A 19,743-nucleotide genomic window follows, 5' to 3' on the forward strand; every position below is an offset into this window, starting at 1 on the left:
TTCCAGCCTCATCTCGCCCTGTGTTCTCCCTCCCTCTTTCCTTCTAGCCACACTGGCCTCGTTTCATGCTCTCTTCTATCACAGGGCCTTTCACAACCCACTTCTTCCGCATAGAGCGTACTTCCTTCCCCAGCTTGTCCAGGAAACTCATCCATCAGATCAAACTTCCCTATGACACCCATTAAGCACTCTCTTCATCCCATACTTCTCATGTGCAGCAATGATGACAGTGGTGGTCGTTTTCCTATGTGTTTAGGTGATTCCCTACTAGATGGCAAACTCTCTGTGAGCAGAGGACTAGACCTATTTGTATTCACGCTGATGTTACTACATTCAGCAGAGGGACTGGCCCACGGGAGGCAGTCAATTGACATTTATTGACTGAGTGAAATAATTAACGTTTGGGTGTAGACGTTGAGTATTTTGAAAATATAGACTTTCCTAAAAAGTAGAAGAGCAGTTTTAGGTTCACAGCAAGACACTGAATGTGTTTTGATTTGGAGTACATTGTTTTGAGTAAATGAGTTGGAGATAATTTCATGCTAGTCAAGATAACCTAATAAAAAACATGTTTTAATTCCTCTTGTAGTTAAGCTTTTATCTCCCTAAGCAAACAGAAGCATTTAAGCCTATTATAAGCAAGCCTCTGTGCCTTTGAGCAGGTTTAGGAATAAATAAGCCAATGAAAGATAAGCTCTTTCTTCACATGAAATTGCTATGGGGGAGAAGCCTCTTTGGGGAGGAGGTAAAGACCTTCTAGGAGGTGCCCATGATTGGCACATCCTTCCTGATGCTGTTTTGCAGCCCAGTGTCTTCCACTTTCCCCAGACTAAAGTCTTGGCAGGGATCCTGCACACTCAAGCCATCATCCAGGATGGTATCTCACACCCACACCAGCAGCCACATGCATCCCGACGCCTCCACGTGAGAGAATTCTACCCTTGGACAAGGGTGGAAGACGAGGGGAAAAGGCAGTCCGTACTGTTTCGGTTTCTCAACAAATAACCCCCTTTTAACTGCTTGTTCTTGAGAATACACAATTTTATTATGCCGTGTAGGTGGGTTAGGGAAGACTAAAACAGGGGGCCTTTAAGGAGTTGCCCTGAAATCCTCTAGGTGACTTAGAAGCCACTGGAATACAAGTAAATCCTGGATGGAATGCAGTTTTGAGAGCAGTCAAGGGCTGGGAGGCCTGTGGTGGCCCTATTCAATCTTTCTAAAATACTCGCGCGGTACTTAAAGTGTTTTCATCCATCCTAATTGCGGAGCAGTGAAGTCAGTGGTTAGTTAAGAGTATGAGATTTGATATGAGACCGCCTGGAGTTTCCTTCTCAGCTCTGACTTTTCCTAGTGTGGCCAGTGGTAAGGCAAGTAAGAAAGAAGCTAAATCCCCGAAATGAATTAGACTAGCTTCAGAAAGTACGTGTCCTCGATCCAGGAGAACAGGTGTGTGTTTTTAGGGGGACAGGTTTGAGGACACTTTAAGAATGTTGAAACTGGAGAGAAAGGCCCCAGTATGTGCAAATGAGATGTTAACAGATTCTTGGGCAGGTCAGGGAGAACAGGTTATCAGAAAAGATAAGAAAGCAAAACAAAGATGAACAATTTTGCTGGGGGGGAAAAGTGGAGTAAAATGTGAAGTCATTCATTCAGATGATCAGCAAATATTTACTGAGCAACTACTACATACAAAGCATTGGGAGAGATACCAAGGGATCGCTATGAGTTGCCCTTAAATAGCTTGTGTTAGGCCTGAAAGAGTAACACAGGGCTGGGAAATGGTTGTCTACTGGACGAGACGAGGCCCAGGTAGGAGCATGCAAGGAAGGCACCGCACACCCCAGGGACATGTGCTCACCTGTGTAGAAGGTTGGGGAGAAGGGCTGAAGCTCCAGGATGGATACTAGCTGGGCTGGGGCTACTAAGAGTCTGATACCTCCCCCCACCACAGTGTGCTGCACGCAGTATTACCCTAGCATCCAGTTCACCATGGGTGGTCAGAAATTTGAGAAAGGAGCTGAGAGTGTGATCAAAGGCCATCTCCCCAGGGGGGACCCCCTGACGCCCTGGTCCAGGTCAGGTTCTGCTACCCTGAGCCTTCCTAGAGCAATGCTCCTCTCCACCCCAGCATTCCCCCACGTGGCTCGATTCCACGCACACCTGCAGACTGATTGACCAACGTCTGTCTCCCCTGCTGGACCACAAGCTCCATGAGAGCAGGAACCACATCTGCGTTTGTTCACCTTGTACCTCCAGGTGTAGAGCACACAGCAGGTGTGGGGGCAAGGGACTGGCCCACAGGGATCTCAATAAACATTTGCTGAGTGAGTGAGTGAATGCATTTATGGCTGTCTAATGGTAAGTCCTTGCCTGGTGATTTGCAACCCAGAAGTTCAGGTTTGCTGCCAGGTTTGTCAGGTACCACAACAGTTCCTGGTTTTCTCCTCTGCACAGAGTGCGTGTGTGAGTGTGTATGTGTGTGCGCATGAATGGCTGCACTTGGGCTAGAATGGGGACTGAATGAGTCATAACGTGAGGGGAAATGTGAATCCATCTCAGGTTTGAGGAACTCCCAAGATTTCACCAGACTGTAGATTTCTCAGGGGCAGAGACTGCATGTTGTCATTCATTTCTGAACCTCAGCCGGGTTTCTGGCACATAGTGGGCGCTCGTGTTGGTTTGTTGAGTGACATAAAAGGAGGGGAGAGGGAAAGGGAGAGAAGGCAAGGCAGAAAGGAAGAAAGGGAAGAGGGAAACTGGGAGAGGGAAGAAAGGAGGTGGAGGACAGGGACCCTGGGCAGGGATGCTGTGGACATGCACGCGGCTGGGGCTCTATATCTCCATAAGGAGTACGAATTTGTGAGATGGCAAAGATGGACACTAGGCCCCCTCCTACTCATCACACACACCCCCGTTGTGAGTGGCTCTGGTGACCCTGCAGAGGCCGCAGAGGGACCTACCCAGCCCCAGCCGCCCTGGCCCTCTAGGCCGGGGCGGCACACTCACCTGAAGGTGGTAGGATGTGATCACAGGTCTTTTCCCTGGACACCAGACGTCCTCCTTCATCTGCCTCATGGCCTGAAGACACTTCCTGCGGCAGCCCCCGTCCTCATCCAGCTGCTCCAGCAGCACCCGTTCAGCCCGCAAGAAGCTCAGCTGCCAGTGATAGTTCGAACAGGCCAACAAGCTAAACCCAAATGACTGCGGGAAGAGAAAAACAGAGGGAAACCAGAAGGATGATGCTGGTGGAGGAGAAAGCCATCTCCGAAGCAGTCCACTAGGACGGGGGACCTGCCACTGGGCGAGCAGCACATCCCACGTGGGGACACGGAGGGAGCCTCAGGGGAGCCCCTTGCACGCAGGCAATTAACTGGGGAGGCTGCGTCCACTTTCTCCTGGGCAGTGGTTCTCCAACTTGAGCCTGCCCCAGAATCACCTGGAGGGCCTGTGAGAACACAGATTGCTGGGTCCTGCCCACCGAGTCTCATTCCCTAGGGCCAGAGCAGGGCCCGGGAATCTGCATTTACCACAGATTCCCAGGTGCCGCTGCAGGTTCTGGGGATCTAGTGAAATTTCAATTTTCCTTCCGAAGCTGGTTGGTGGTTAGTGATGCTGTGGTTGGTTAAGGTGAGAGCATCTCTGGTGAGCCGGGATCCTGCAGGCTAATACCTTGATGCACTGCACTCTCTCTGCAGAAGGCCAGCGCTTCAGACACGAAGGCCACCGGGCTTTCTTGGACCAGGCGGTGGGGATCTCCACTGAGGGGGTCAGCTCTAGTTCCACCCGACCTGTGGAGGTTTCCACGGCAACTCGAACTGCAGGGCGGTCCATTAGCATGCTGACCTTACCTGGTGGTAAATGACAGACAATGGGAAGACAAAGCTTGGCTCAATACTAGGGTTCAAAGAAGGAATTTGTGAGCTGTGGCTCCTACCAGCTCCTTGTAACTGGTGGGGCAACTTTCAGAGTTTCAGTAGCACACCAGGGCAGTGTGTTTATGTCAACACTAGACAATTAGCTAAGTAAATATTGATAGAAACATTGCTAGAAAAATCTCATTGTTGGTGGGGTTTACTTTTTTCTTTCATCCTCCTCCCCTATCTTTTCTAAAAAATTAATAGACTCTTTCCAGAAAGCTCAACTGAAAGAGACAGAGAATACAAGGAAAAGGTGTAGCTTTTGCTACTGTAAGATGAAATCCAAGCATTTTTCTATAACCCCCCCCATTCCACCCAGATGTCGACCCCATTTAGGACAGCCTCAGACCCTTTACTTACTCATTTGCCTTTGGTGGGGTTCAGCTTAACCTGTCTCTTAACTAAGTCACAGTCTCAGAGACGGTATTTGTTCCCACCACCCATTGACCAGCCTAGCCTCAGATGGATTTATCATAAGCCTTGAAATGATAAAATACTTCAAAGTGTGGCATAGCCGCTGGCTTGAATAGTCAAGTAAGCAGAAAGAAGCCCTCCCTGTCTTTTCCAACCAGGCAAAGAGAGGGAGAGAAAAGGAATGGATCAGGGAAGGTTTTCCAGCTCATACATTAGAATTCATTTCCAGTTTGTTCCCCTTTCTTTCAACAGATACACAGTAATGTTTTGTTTGTTGGCTTGCCTTCGTCGTACATAGGGATGAGCCGTCTTGAATCGGGATCTGTTATTTTGCTTTTCCTTGCTCAGAGAAGGAAACAGAAACTCATTTATTAATTGTGTTAGGCTGTTCAAAAGGAAAACACTCCTCTCCTTGGCTGGGGTGTGATAAAGAGCTTATTGTCTGCATCTCATCAGAGCTGCGCAGACAGGAACATGACAACGTCTGGCACCGCAGCATTATTTACTGAAAGTACCTCATCAACCTGGCCCAGTTTGAACCTCTTATATGCACTTTCACCATTAACAGTGTCGCAGAGTGAGGAGGTGAGCACATGTTGGCCCCAGCCTGCCTGGCCCACACCCTGCTTCGCCTACTCTGCCAACTCGGTGTGTGACCTTTGGCCTGTTTCTTAATCTCTCTAAATCTCAGTTTTCTTGTCTGTACAACAGTTAGAAAAATGATCCTCACTCTAACAGGGTTGCTATGAGTATTAAATGAAATAATCCATGAACGCACCCTCTACATGGTAACAGTCCATTCAACGCGAGCTATTTCCATTACAGAATCTTTCAGAACTATTCTGTCTAGACAAGCAAAAGTACATGCAGATCCTCTTCTTTCTTTACAAGTGGAGTTGCATATTATTCAGCAATTTGGTTTTTCACTTAATTATGTTGCACAGGCATTTTTCATAACTCTGTGTGTGCATATATACACCACACACACCCCATTCTTTTTTTAATTCTAATTTATCTTTTACTTCAATTTACTCCACCAATGAGAAATATATGCAAATGCAAAAGTCAACAAAGTATTTTAAAAGGGAAATGAAAAGGAGGGATTTCTGTTAAAGTCACATGTTGGATTGGAGATCCCCAAACCCACTGCCAATAAGACATATAAAAGTTTAAAAACATTATTTGTATGTAATGAGACTGCCAGAAAGTAGGAGAATCATTTGAAACTAGCAGTGAAGCAAGAACACCTACCCAGGAAAGTACTAAGTGGGAGAATTGCCAAAATACCCTCATGGCGTTAAGCCTCGGTACTTACAGCTTCTGTGTATAGAAACTGCACAGAGAGGAGGAGAGGAGGTCTAACGGGCTGAGGCTGGGGCTTATGCTAGGTGGTAAGCCTCACAAGCCTGGAATCAGGAAAAGCTGTACCTTGAGGGAAATTATGAACTAAGAGAAATAGACAGATTTTCTCCTGGGCTCTGGATAGTTGATTTAATACAAACAACAACAAAAACCAAGCGCTTCCCTCCTCCCTAGAATTTCAAAGGCATTAGTCACCATCCTGTGTTTAGGGCCTGGATGTTTACTTTCCCAAATCATCTAGGTAAGATGGTACTTCTGAGAGTACCAGGAAAAATCAAATACAAGTCTTCTCGGAGAAACACACCCTGATATGCACATGGAGTGTGAACGGTGTTGCATAGACAGGGGGTGTGGGGCTCCAATCCATTATCGACACACCTCGTGCTTTTTAAAGGCCGCGTAATAGTCCACTAGGCAGAGGTAGCATAATCGATGAAGTCAGTTTTCCTTTGTTAGCCATCAGATGATTCCTAATGACTTACTATTACAAAGCCAATTCAGTAGATATCCTCATGCATATTTCTTTGTGTATCTGTAGGAATGTATCTTTAGAACTGGAATTGTTGAATTGCCGAGTAAGCACGTAACAAAAACAAAAATGGACTAGCTGCCCTTTGAAAACGGAGGTACCAATTTACACTTCCAAGAACAATGCATGAAAATGCCTATTTAACCATACTCACTCCTGCACGGAGCATGATTATATGTCAGCCTACTAGGTGTTTTAATGTATATTTCTTGGAATGTATGTTAGATGGAGCATTTTTTATGTTTACTAGCCATTTACATTCTTTTTCTGTGAGCCGTGCTTTTCGGTCAGTATTTCTATTGGTCTGCTCATAGCTTTTCTTATTGGTTTATAAATACTCTTTTATAATTAAGGAAATTAGCCATTTTCCCAGTTTGAAATTCACCTTTTTACTCTGTGTGAACAGAAACATGTGTGTGGGCAGGTGTGCACATATGCTACACTGTACAGTAGCTTAGGATTTTGGGGTTGTGAGAAAATTATAATTCGAAAAGATTCATGCACCCCAATGTTCATTGCAGCACTATTTACAAGAGCCAAGGCATGGAGGCAACCTAAATGTCCATCAACAGATGAATAGATAAAGAAGATGTGGTGTGTGTGTATATATATATATATATATATATATATATATATAATGAAATATTGCTCGGCCGTAAAACAGAATGAATAATTTGCAGCAACATGGACGGACCTAGAGATTATCATACTAAGTGAAGTAAGCCAAAGACATATATCACTTATATGTGGAATCTAAAAAAAAAAAAAAAAAAAAAGATATAAATGAACTTATTTACAAAACAGAAATAGACCCATAGACATAGAAAACAAACTTATGGTTACCAAGGGTGAAAGGGGTGTGGGGAGGGATAGATTAGGAGTTTGGGCTTAACATATATACACTACTTATAAAATAGATAACCAACAAGGACCTACTGTATAGCACAGGGAACTATACTCAATACACTGGAAACGAACACAACATTGTAAATCCACTATACTTCAAAAAAAAGGAAAGAAAAAAAAAGATTTTGGGGTTGTCAAACATAATCAGTTCCTTATGGCTTCTGGCTTTTTGTATTTTGGTATGTCGGTGGTTCCCAGATGTGCTGTCCCAGCACACTGGAATACTGCAGTCAGTTGGAGGCTGTTGTAGTGGAAATGTGCTAATAACAAAGATCTGAGGTTGATGAGTAATTTGCGAAAGTACCCAGGTTTTGAAGCTAACATCTTGGAAACGGTGCCTAACCCAAAGACTGTCTTATCTACGCCAGGGCAGTAATCTCTTGAGGCCACGGAAGTGTGTTGTGAGTATGAATTCCATTCTGTGTGTCACAGCATAAAAAAGAGCTAATTCATATTATGGGGATTAGACAGATGTAAAAAGCACATGATTGTATCCTCAATCTAGGGGCGTGAGCTTCAGGAAACACCCAAGCAGAGGGGTATTTTTAGAGGAAAATGGAAATGCCAGACATTTTCCTTGTACATTTCCTGATCGGCTCACCTGACAGGTGACAGGTTTCAATTGCGTTTTCGACCAGTTTCCGGAACACCTGGAGGACCTTGGCGGGCACAATGTCTCCGTCAATGTTCACATCTGCCTCGTGCCACTGCCACAGGCTCTTCAGAAACTGCTCCACCTCCAGCCACTGCTGCAGGCCCTCTGGGTCCCGCAGGGGGCAGGGCAGCCGGGCGCCCTGCAGGGTGTAGTAGCGCCAGCGCTGCTGCCGGGCCTCCCTGTACCCGGCCAGGCCTCTCATGGGGACTGTGATGAGGAGCTGGGTGGGGGCCAAAACCTGGGGTTAGGAAAGGAGGGAGAAGGAGTGTGAGTTCATAGACTCGGGAGGCGACAAGCCCTCAGGGAGCCGCCCTGCTGACCCAGGCCGCTCAGTTAACCACTCAACCCTTAGCAATGTGACAAGGAGGACAGAACTGCGCCCACCTGCCCGCCTGCTGGCAGAGGATTCCGTCTCTGTTGTGCCACTAGCCCATTGTAACGCTTCGGGCAAAGAAATTAACTCAGTGAGGCCTGGGTTTCATGGATCTGCAAGGAAAAAGAGTGAAGTGGACCCGGAACTCTAGAGGCACCTAAAGCTTGAGGGGAGGGGGACAAAAAGCAGGGAGGGGAACTAGTAGTCACTGCTTTCTGCACCTACCAAGCACTGCGATTCTTGTGCATTAGCCTATCTCATGTTCACAGCTACACATGAGGTAGGCTTTGCTAACATTTCCCAGATGAGGAATCTGAGGCTCAGAGGGGCTCCAAGTCTCCCCAGGGACACACAGCCAGTCAGTGGTAGAGCCAGAACTTGACTTTAGGTCTTCCAATTGCTTGTTCAATGGTTAATTGTCTCTCCTGAGCTGGTTCTTAGTCAAGAATCAATGACCCGGCCCGGGATGGGTGAAAGATCCGGTATGAATTAAGGGTGGGAAGAGATGGGAGAGGACGTGAAAGAATTCTGCAAAATGCCTCCCTTTCTTTTTGCTTGTACTGATGACCCACAGACAGTGTTAATGACTAATCCTTACAGAATCACAGGTGACATGAAATCCTGCTTGTTGAGACAAGGTGAGCTATTGAGATGATTCTAAGTTTAATGGGAAGAAGTAAACACTAAGAATCTACTTACTCTGTTTCTACAGGAACCGGGAAAGCAGTGGTCAGGCCAATAGTCCAAGAGATAGAACAAATTAGTCCACAGTGCAGTACCACCAAAGGGAAATGACCTTTAATCACATCACACAGCAGCCCACTCCACCCTGCATGTTGCCCCATCACTCAGCTATACACTGGAAGAGCCACCTCCTCTCCACGGAAAGTTCTGACAGTGGAATTTCAATAACCTTTGCCCAGGGACCAGTCAGTGGCGAATTCAGGGGTGAACACCGAAATCAGCAATAACTCATTCTGCCTCATTTTCATGGAACAGTAGTATGGATGTTTAGATGATGGGTGCACGTGACTTCTGGTGTCCATTGAAATGTGGTGGGATTAAAACAAGGGAGGGGGGATCTAAACTATGGCCTTTAAAATCTATATAGTTTGGGGGACTTCCCTGGCGGTCCAGTGGTTAAGACTCTGCGCTTCCACTGCAGGGGGCACGGGTTCCATCCTTGTTCGGGGAACTAAGATCCTGCATGCTGTGTGGCGTGGCCAAAACAAACAAACAAAAACAAACAAAAACCCCCAAATCTATACATTTTTTGAACCCACTTTCATATGAATCCAAGAACACAACTATCATGTTATTAGTCACAAAAATGGTGGTTAATAAATGCTTATTGAATTTGGGCCAAGATAAAATAAAAGCATTTTTATATGCCCCACTGTAACTATTTTCAAAACTTATATAATATGCAGGATACAGTGTATATAAATGCAAGATATACTTTAAGCTATGAATTCTAAGTGCGACCACAGAAGGAAATTTCTCCAGATATATCTCTAGGAAAAGTGGTGTTATGTTTCTATTCCTAGTCACTTGCCTATATTTGTCCTGTTTAGGTTGGCAAGGTAGTAGAGGTGGGCAGATGATGTTCTGACATTCCAGGATCCAATCTAATTTTATAATTTTCATCCTGGAGTAAATTTCTTAAAGTCTGATTCTGTCCCCAAATCCACAAGTCCCAGCATCTTGTGGGTGGCCCTTGTACCCACCAAACTTGAAATGTCCTGGACTAGCAATGGTCTTTCGTTCAGGTACCAATTCTTTTGATTCCTCATTCATTCAACAGAAGTTGAGTGTCTATCATGGGCCACACACTATGCTGGGTGCTAGGAAGGGAGCAAGCAAGAAACATGATCCTTATGAGCAAGGAACTTACGGTCTCGTGTGAGAGCTGGGGCATGCATACACATAAGTTTAATACTTATATGAAAGAGGTTCTTGTGTGTCACAAGAAAAATCAAGATAAAGGAACACAGAGATTCAGAATGATTCAGAGCCTCATTTCTCTCATCTCTAAAAGGGAGCAAACCATAATGTCTGTTCCACTAGGTTGTGTGCAGGTTTGGGTGAGATCATTTCTGTGAGACTGGCTTTGCCCACACTACAATGTTGCATGAATGCTGGTTGTCACACACGGGCCCTGGGGGTTTAGAGCTCTGTGGGATTCCTCAGCAGGAACAGAGTTGCCAGGCTGCTCCTGCAGTTCCTAAGGGCCACCTCTTCCAGTTTCTTCCTTGCCCCACCTGTAGCCCATCCACTATCACTTTCAACTCTTTTCTCACCAATGCCTTGAGTTCCCTGTACCCAGTCCCCAATCTATTAAATGGGTGCTTAATAAATGAATGTGTGCTTAACTGAACTTTAATTGGTACAGTGGAACATGCTTTGGAATCAGAAGCACAGGTGGAGTTCTGGTTTTAGTGCCTAATATGACTTGATCAAGTCATTTGACTTTTTTAAGCCTCCATTTTTATCATCTGTAAAGTAGGAATGTAACATCTATGCAATGGGTGTAAGTGGTAAATACTAAGAGATCTTGTTAGTAATCTTAGTGGTGCGAGTGCCTGACACATGCTGAGACCACGCCCCCGTTTCCTGGCTCGCTGGGTGGGCACTTAGAGCCAAGTGACCCACGTACCTTAATGTTCTCATTGTACGTGTCAGAGTAAAGCACGGCTTGAAATCGAATGTCTTGGTAGCTGATTTCTGTGGTCAGACGATGGACAATTTTCTGCACCTCTTCCACCGTCTGGGAAATCCACTGGCGCCTCAAGTCCACCTGGGTGTGAAAGGATCAGCAAAGGCCGTTATTCCCGGATCAAGCCCCAAGGAAGTGACGAGACAGGGCACAGCTCAGAAAATCCTGCCCTTCCAAGAGCTCCGGGAGAGATGAACTTAGGTCTGATGACACTCGTTGGTGCCTCAGTGTTCTCTTCTGAAATAGAAGCGTTGCTCAATATTTATGTAGTACCTGCCTTGCGGTAGGTGCTTTCTAGGTCCTCGCATGACAGTGAGCAGGACAGCAGCGAACAAGATAGAGATACTTGCTTTCTAGTTGAAAATACAGGACACATGCGTATGTGTGTGTGTATACATACATACATACACACAAACACACATACATATATGTGTACACACATATGTATAATGTAAGATCAGGTATAAGTCCCAAGAAGAACAATACAATAGGATAAGGGACTAGAGAATAAAGGGGCTGCTATTTTAGACTGGTGGCCAGGGAAGGCCTCTCGAAGGAGGTGAGATTTGAGCGAGCCCTGATGACAGCTTGGGAAAGCAAATTCCAAGGCCCCTAAAGCAGGAGCAAGCTTGGCAAGGCTCAAGGGCCAGCAAGGAGGCCTTTGCTGTGGTTATAGAAAAAGAAGAAGGAGGGTGATAGGAGATGAACTTGGAAAGGATGGTGGGGGCCAGGCCATCCCACAGGGTTTTGTGAACCATGGTGAGAGTCTAACATGGGATAAGAATGCCTGCTGTCCGGGTTGGTGAATATAAAATAGTCTAAGGCACGTGAACATGCGGCGGATCGTCTTCTGTATGTCATCAATACATGATGGTTCCCTTCTCCCCTGCGCTCACCCCGTCCTTTGGCTCCTAGACCCTTAAGAAAAGGCGTGCACTGATGTCTCTTCTGACTCTGCACGGCAAGTCTCCAAGAACTGGAAGGGGCTCTTTGTTACGTTGCTCCGGAGGCACCTGCAGGCTGGTGTTTGATAAGGGTCTCCCTCAGAGATGCTGCAGAGCGTGTGTCTTATATGACCTTAAGTACGATGATCAGGTCTATACTAGCTTGTAATATCATCTTCTTGCCACCAGCAGCCAGCCACCCCTCTCCGTGTGTTCATCTCAGAGCATTCATCATGGGAGAAGGGACAAAGGGTAGCTTTTTTGAGCATCTGTAAACTATGAAGATTCTGCATCTTTTGGAGTATGTAAGTGGAAGAGAGAAGGTAGTCACAGAGAGGGGCAGGTCATTTGCCATGCCCCAAATAAAGGCAAATGCTTGTAGAAGCATAATTAAGGGTCTCTCCAGTGTAGGACTTCTCTGATGTGCTGGGATTCAATTCCATTTGACCAATTTTTGTTGAACATCCACTTCATGCCAGGTTCTGTGCCTACAGTGTTGTCAAGAGGTTGACAGATAAGATGACAAAGCAAGACCAATAAACTGGAAATTAAAATTACAGCCATTAGTGCTAAGTATAGGTTTGCAAAGGATGCTAAGGGTACACAAAAAAGGGAAACTGCATCTAGCCTGGAGGCCTTCCTGAAGGCATGGTATATCAGAGTTGTATCTTGAAAGGTTAGCAGGAGTTAGCTAGAAAGAGAAGGTTGTTCTAGAAAGAGAAAATGGTAGATACTTAACACAAGGAGCACAAGGGGAGAACTGCAATTGTTTCTACTTTGTTGGAGCAGACGTTGCCTTGGAGGAGAATGGTGAGGTGGGAGAACAAACGGTGAGAGGTCTTGAAAATAAAGGAAGAAGAATTTCAAGAACAAAGTCAGCAGTAACTGGCTGAGTGAGATAAGGCCCCCCAAATGCCCGTAGAGTTTGGTAACTAGAACAGGACTGATGTGTTTGGGGAAACCGTGGGCGTCAAGCCAGATGGCAGTGGGTTTAGAGAGAATGGGAAACCAGCAAGTGAAGTCAGAGGTAAGCGACTCCTCCCGCAAGCCTGGCTGGGGGAAGGAAAAAACAAAAACAAGGACAGCAACGGGTTTTTTCAAAAGGACACACAGGTTCGAACATGTTTAGATGCTGAGAGAAAAGAGCCGGTGAAGAAGGAAGAAGGCAGAGAGCAAAACCCCTGAGCAAGGGTTTCCCAGCCAGAAAGCATTGTGGAAGTCCAGAAACCTGGTGAGGAGCTCGTCTCCGTGCGTCAGAAGGAAAAGAAGATGGGTGCAAATGCAGGTAAAAGCATAGAGATTTCCTGCCTGACGTCAGCAGGAGACAAGGCAGTGCGTTGAGAGTGAGGTGAGAAGAGGGAGGCAGGGGACTTCAGGGTGACAGACATTGGCAATAGCTTCTCTAAGGGATGAGGGGCCATTTGGGCACATGGGTAACGGTTGCCAGGCAGTACCAAGACTCAGCTCTGGGTGCATGAGGCTGTGGGATACCAGTGGGCTCATTTATAAGAGGTTGTCCAGTACCTCCCGGCCCTCCAGGGGTAACAGTGGAAGTGCTGAGACTAGAGTTTGCTGGCAAGATCTGGAGGAGAGCAAGGGAAGAGATCAGTGGAGGGCCATGTTTTCGAGCCTGGGCCGAGAATGGATGAAGCCAGTTTGGTAGATTAGGGGACATTGGACAAGTTCAGGGGCCAGACATCTGATCAGGAATACTGGGAAAAAGTAAGACAAGGGCTAACTAGATAGAACGCTGCAGTCAGAATGGTTGGGAAATAGTAATCTTGAATAGTGAAGTTCTCAGAATGTGTTGAGGACTAAGGCTAATTTCCCAAATCTTCCAAGTCCACTGATGTGAGTCCATAGAACTTGACTGTTAGTAACACAGTGGTGACTCTATATATGCAGATACATTTTGTTTCCTATGTTAATAAACTAATGAAAGATTCATTACCGTATTGATACTATCAAATGATTTTTAACTGATAAAAGCTTGAAAGTGTGTGTGTGTGTGTGTGTGTGTGTGTGTGTGTGTGTGTGTGCGCGCGCGCGCGCGCACCTAGTGGGAACAGTTCTCCATTGTGAACCTCATCTACAAATTATGCTGCCATTTGATGGGAGAATTTTCTTACCGGCAGGACAAGTTCAGACACCCCTTAGAAGACACCTATAATTTCTCATTCATTATTCCTCTTTATGACCTGTTCTGACGTGTGAAGATAAAAGTCAGAATAAGGAAATACTTTTCTGGGCCTAGAGCCACAAATTCTGGTTTTAATTTTCTTTATCTGTCACTTTGGCGGCAATTTAAACCCAGGATCTTAGAATTGGAAGAGCCTCAGAAATCACCTTGTCTGGTATCCTTTTACAGAAGGCCAGAGTGACACGGTGGCCCTCCTAATATCACACTGGTACTTAGCAGTATGACTAGACCTAATGCCCAGGTTCCCCAACTCTTCTTTCTGTCACACTGCTACACCCTCAACTAGGAGTTCCAGAAATAATACCTACCTTTATCCTCTTTCTGAACCTGACCATGCCCTCAGTTTGGAGTTCATGAAATAACAAGTCCAAAGTTGTTCTGACATGCCGCAACACTGACTGCTCTGGCATGCCGCAGACACGTTAGGGCGACACAGCAGGGGTCGGACAGTGATGCAGGGCTTAACCAGGGCTGCGGAGGGAGAGCCCTGCCTTGGACAGGCCTGCCCCAGGACCCAAGCCCCTGGAGTCAAGGGGGAGCCGCTTTCCTGTTAGGTGATGGGCAGCCCCTTCCTGCCTATGTCTCTGGATACACTTCCTGCCATTGGTTCTTAGCAAACAGGATCACAGAGCTATTCACCTGCCCCCAAAGGGGTTTGGGCTGGGGGTTTCCCAGGCTCAGTCCCACGTACCTCTTGTCACTCCCACAGTCTAAACCACAACCCAGAAGCCCCAGGCTGTTTCCCTCCGCTTGTCCTGACCATGCCTATGGGTAAGAAGATTCCATTTCACTGTGTGGAAAAGCAGGAAATGGGGCCTGAGGCAGCTTTACAGGGAGTGGCCCTGGTGAAAGAAGGAGGCTCTACGGTCGGTCGCCAGCCCAATGTCAGAATCCCTTTGTTGCCTCTCAAACTTCAGGAAGCAAGCTAAGATACCCGTTGTAACCTTGAAGCAGTCTTGTCACTAAATTTATTTCACAGCAAAGCTTTGAAACAAACTTAAGGAGGAAATATGATAATTTAAGAAGATGGATCAAAGCCCATTTGGTCCAAATTTTTTTTTTTTTTGGCCTCTCCCTGCGGCTTGTGGCATCTTATTTCCCTGACCAGAGATCGAACCTGGGCCCTAAGAGTGAAAGCGCCAAGTCCTAACCACTGGACCACCAGGGAATTCCCTCATGCAGTCCAAACTTGACCTTGAGTGCCTGTGTAAGTTTCAGTCACGTCCTCTGCTGATTAGGTCAATGCACAAAGGTTGGGACTTCCCTGGTGGTCCAATGGTAAAGAATCTGCCTTCCAATGCAGGGGATGCATGTTCGATCCCTGGTCAGGGAACTAAGATCCCACATGCCAAGGGGCAACTAAGCCCACGCGTGGCAACAACTGTGCCCGTGCGCCTCAACTAGAGAGACTGCGTGCCGCAAACTGCAGAGCCCACGTGCTTTGGAGCCTGTGCACCACAACTAGAGAGAAGCCCTAGTGCCACAATGAAAGAACCTGTGAGCTGCAATGAAGATCTCGTGTGCTGCAACTAGGGTCCGACGTAGCCCAAATAAATAAATAAATAAATAAGTAAAAGAGACTTTGTCTTAAAAAATAAATAAATAAAGAGAAACACTTTGTTTCTAAAGGGAAGCATTTGTGGGTGTGGCAGAGCAAAAGCAGAAATGAATTGTGGTAAATTAACCAGGCCCATGATGTTAGATGTGGTTAGATCATCTAATCCAACCCCTGCATTGCACTGACCCTGCAAAAGTTATGCCACACTCCTTAGCATACAGATTTAGTCACTCTAACTAAGCAGAGTTTACGCAGAAACAGTCATTAGAGACTGTTGGCACCTTTAAGGTTGCCATCCATTTTTTGTGGGCCTCCCTCCAGGGCTTGTCTGTGTGCCCACACGCATGTCCACCTCCCCGGGCACAGCGTCAGGCCCATTGTTGTCCCACATCATTTGCTGCTATTAATAGCTCAAGTTTGTGAACAATTTCCTGTTTCAAATAAAAATTATTGAGAATTCAAGGTTATTCCTTATAATTACATCAGTCTGACTCACTTGTATTCCCACATGCTTTCCTGAGAGGGAGGTAGGGGGTATGCTAAATAGTGCACCAGGAATGCCACACAGGCCTGGCCACACCCAGGAGCATGTGGCCAATGCGAATGTCATCCATGGTGAGTGCCACTGGGGAAAAAGGCTGAGACCTTCCTTCTGGACAACAGGAAGTCAGACTTTTAATTCTGGAATTGCATTAACTCCAATAATCAGTTTAAAAAAGTGGTGGGGTGGGGGGCACAGACACTGACTGTCTCTGTCTTCCAGGGGTTAATAATTTAAAGGCATGGAGACTTAAATTCAGTGATCCATACAGATAAGACATCACACTCTCCATCTTTTTAGACTAATTCTTCCATGAACCAAATGCTTGGGCCCCACAGGATATTTGCAGCTCCCAACAGCAGAAGCCATAGCAACAGCAGCACCGTGGAGCTAAGACTGGTGAGGTGCTGCTGTGCGCAGGATACTTTATAAGGGTTCGCTCCTTTGAGACTCCCGATAAGCCTTTAAGGTGGATGCTGTGATAATCCCCATTTTACAGAGGACGACACTGGAGTTCAGAAAGTGTAATAACTTACCCGGGGTCCCGGAGTCAATAAGTCACAGAACAGGAATCCACACCCAGGCGGTGCCCTTGTTCATAATCACTGCACTGCTCTGCCTCCCCAAGGACAAGGAGACTGGGAATGAAAACCGCTAACTGCTTGAATGGGGTTCCAGTAGCTGGAAGGCCTCTCCTCCACTCGTTAAAACCCTATGCATTACGCATGTGCTAAGCCTTTGTCATCACTCTTTCTGTGAAACGTCTCTCCCATCAGAGGTCACACTGCTCTCTTCCCCTCCAGCACCTTGTTTAAATCTCTATGTAGTGGGCTTCCCTGGTGGCACAGTGGTTAAGAATCTGCCCGCCAATGCAGGGGACACGGGTTCAAGCCCTGGTCCGGGAAGATCCCACATGCCGTGGAGCAACTAAGCCCGTGCACCACAACCACTGAGCCTACGCTCTAGAGCCTGTGAGCCACAACTACTGAGCCTGTGTGCTGCAACTACTGAAGCCTGTGCGCCTAGAGCGCGTGCTCCACAACAAGAGAAGCCACTGTAATGAGAAGCCTGCGCACCGCCATGAAGAGCAGCCCCCGCTCACTGCAACTAGAGAAAGCCCGAGTGCAGCAATGAAGATCCAATGCAGCTGAAAATAAAATTCAATAAATAAGTAAATCTCTATGTAGCGCTTGTGATGTTAAGCATTTGCTGTCTGCATGGGGAACTTCCTCCTTTTACCTTTGGGGTTATGTGCAAAATCTGCAGGTGAGATAGGGTCACCCTTAAAGATACCCAAACACAAAATTTCTCTCTCACTAAGCAGGTCACATCCGGACCTGTGTTTTGGGCACTGTGTTTTGCACTGTGTGTGTTTATGGTGATATAGAGGGTTTAGCAGATGAAATGTGGTTTGGTGTAAAAAAAGAATAGGCTGAAACCACAGCATCTTCACCAACTGTGTGACTTTGGACACGCTGTTTAATCAGCACGAGCCCTGCTTCCCCCTCTGTTAAAATGGAGGCAATATGCACGTGTCACATGATTGTTGATTAAATGAGACACTGTAGGGCCTCAACCTGCTAGCACCTTTAACACTCGTCTTGCATTACCTTCAATGAGCCCTGAAGATACTTCTGACCACATACGTGCAATGATACTATGTGAATTCAAAGGGAATAAAGATATCCGAGACACTGTTCTTCCCTCTGGAAACTTATAAAGAATAAAATGATACACTATTTAAGTTGCCACCAAGATAACAACAGGAAAGGCATCAGGAGTCAAGATACAATTGATCGCCAAATAAATACGATCAGTGATCATTACGATGGGAGTTCACAGGAAGACACAAACGTTTTGTGTTGGGGTGTCAGATTAATCTTTCATGAGCAAGTGGACTCTGAGCTGAGTTTGAAGGATGAGGATGAGCCAGAAAAATGAAGAAGAGACAGGATATCTCCCCAGGTTGGGGGGAGGGATGCTCTGGCCTGAGACCTTCTCAGGGCACAGTTCTTGTGGGACAGGGCTGTCAGACTCAACCACCTATGGGGCGGAGTAGGGGACACACATGGGGCGGGGGGGGGAGGCAGATGTCAGACCCCAGCAGTGCCGCAGCCTCCAGTGGGACAGACACTCAGCTCCAGCCCATGGCTGCCAGGTAAGAAACTGGGACCTGTGGTTGCCAGATAACCTGATTTTTTTTCCAGAGAGGATGGAAAGCTGGATTTCTATGCAAAATCTCACTATTTTGAAATGTTTGTAACAAATTTGACAAAATTTAAAAATTCTCTGCGGGCCAAAGAAAACACATGCTCAGGCTGGATTCCACATAGAGAGCTTTTGTTTAGAATTTCTGTGATTGAAGATGCAGGGAAGCAGAGAGTAGAAAGATAAAGTATTATTTGAATGCCAGGCTAAAATATTTGGATTTTTTTCTTTCAGAAAACACAGGACAATGGGGAAATGCCAGCTAACGCCCCTCCCACTTATAGCCCCCAAAAGCAGAAATCATTTTGTTTGCTATAATTTTTATTATGATAAGTTTTCCCTATTTACCCTCTTAATGGTTTTGCCTAAGAAATCAACTTGACTTATCATTATAATAATGAACTCTGCTCTGTTTACTCGTAAAGGCATGAAAACCCTAGACTAGGGCCTCTTTGTTTAAATGTTTTAGTTTTAAGGGTGGCTCTGTGTCTTAATCGCTTTGGCTATAAATGGAAAGGCTTAAACTAGATAATATTTAATGTCCCTTCAAGTTCTAACATCCAAAGAGCCTATGACTCTATAGAGAAGAAATTAAATTAGTTCTTAATTGATGCACTCTAAAAATATAGTGGTAATACATACATATTTTAATCTAGCAGTTCTACAGTTTTCAAAGAGCTTTCTTATTTACTCTTTTTCAAAGACCCCACTAAGATCCTATTATCACTCCCATTTTACAGAGAAGAAAACTGAGGCTCAGACAGGTTAAGTGTCTTGCTCATGACCACCCAGGCATCAGTGGCAGAGCTGGAGTTCCAGCCCAAGTTCTAACTCTTCCTTCCACATCCTATTTCCAATGTACCTCTTGCACTAGAACCTCAAAGAGAGGACTGAAATATGGTAAGTCCCTGGACACTGTTATGGGTGATGGTCTTGAGTTCCTGAGGAGCATTTTCTGTATCTTTGGAAACAAGCTGAAATTCTTTCTGCATCAAGGTTGGTGGGGCGGGAGGGTGGGAGGGGCGCATGGGAGAGACCCGTATCTGTCCTTACCTTATTCAGCAGGCAATCTTCTAAGTTTCCTTCCATTAGGGATTTCATGTCTTCTTGGTCTATGCTGAGCAGAACAGCAGAGTCTTGGTTTGTCTCTCAGCAGAGAGAGCACTTGTGCATAGATTTCTCAGTGATATTAGTCTCTGGGTGCTGAATTTCTCTGGGACTGTGTATGTGGACCACAGACTTGCCTTCTCAATTCGTCATTCAAGCTCTCATTTCCAAATTGTGAGCATCCATCTTTCATCTTTTGGGAAATTAAAAAAAAAAAAAAAGAATTGAAGGAGAGTTGATGAAACTGCATTTGAGTCCAGCCAAATTTTACTCTATTTAGCTCTGTTCACTGGGGTGTTGACCGAAGGGCAAT

At 45.9% G+C, this 19,743-nt stretch overlaps 1 protein-coding gene across 5 annotated transcripts in view; it reads right to left on the reverse strand.

Annotated features, from left to right (window-relative positions):
• MAB21L3 (mab-21 like 3) overlaps nucleotides 1-19,513 on the reverse strand; it is a 47,109-nt gene extending 27,596 nt beyond the window's left edge. For all 5 annotated transcript variants that reach the window (XR_004527689.2, XR_004527688.2, XR_004527690.2 and 2 more), the window contains exons 1-5: nucleotides 19,377-19,513; nucleotides 10,813-10,953; nucleotides 7,730-8,021; nucleotides 3,670-3,848; nucleotides 3,007-3,201 (exon numbers count right to left, since the gene is read on the reverse strand). Coding sequence is in view for 1 of the 5 variants with exons in the window: in XM_033861291.2 (XP_033717182.1) it covers nucleotides 3,007-3,201; nucleotides 3,670-3,848; nucleotides 7,730-8,021; nucleotides 10,813-10,953; nucleotides 19,377-19,424 (855 nt within the window). In the remaining 4 variants the exon portion in view is untranslated. The remainder of the gene's footprint in view (nucleotides 1-3,006; nucleotides 3,202-3,669; nucleotides 3,849-7,729; nucleotides 8,022-10,812; nucleotides 10,954-19,376) is intronic.
• Between the last annotated feature and the right edge of the window lie 230 nt (nucleotides 19,514-19,743).

This window comes from Tursiops truncatus, chromosome 1 (genome assembly GCF_011762595.2).
Source record: "Tursiops truncatus isolate mTurTru1 chromosome 1, mTurTru1.mat.Y, whole genome shotgun sequence".
NCBI classification, from domain to species: Eukaryota; Metazoa; Chordata; class Mammalia; order Artiodactyla; family Delphinidae; genus Tursiops; species Tursiops truncatus.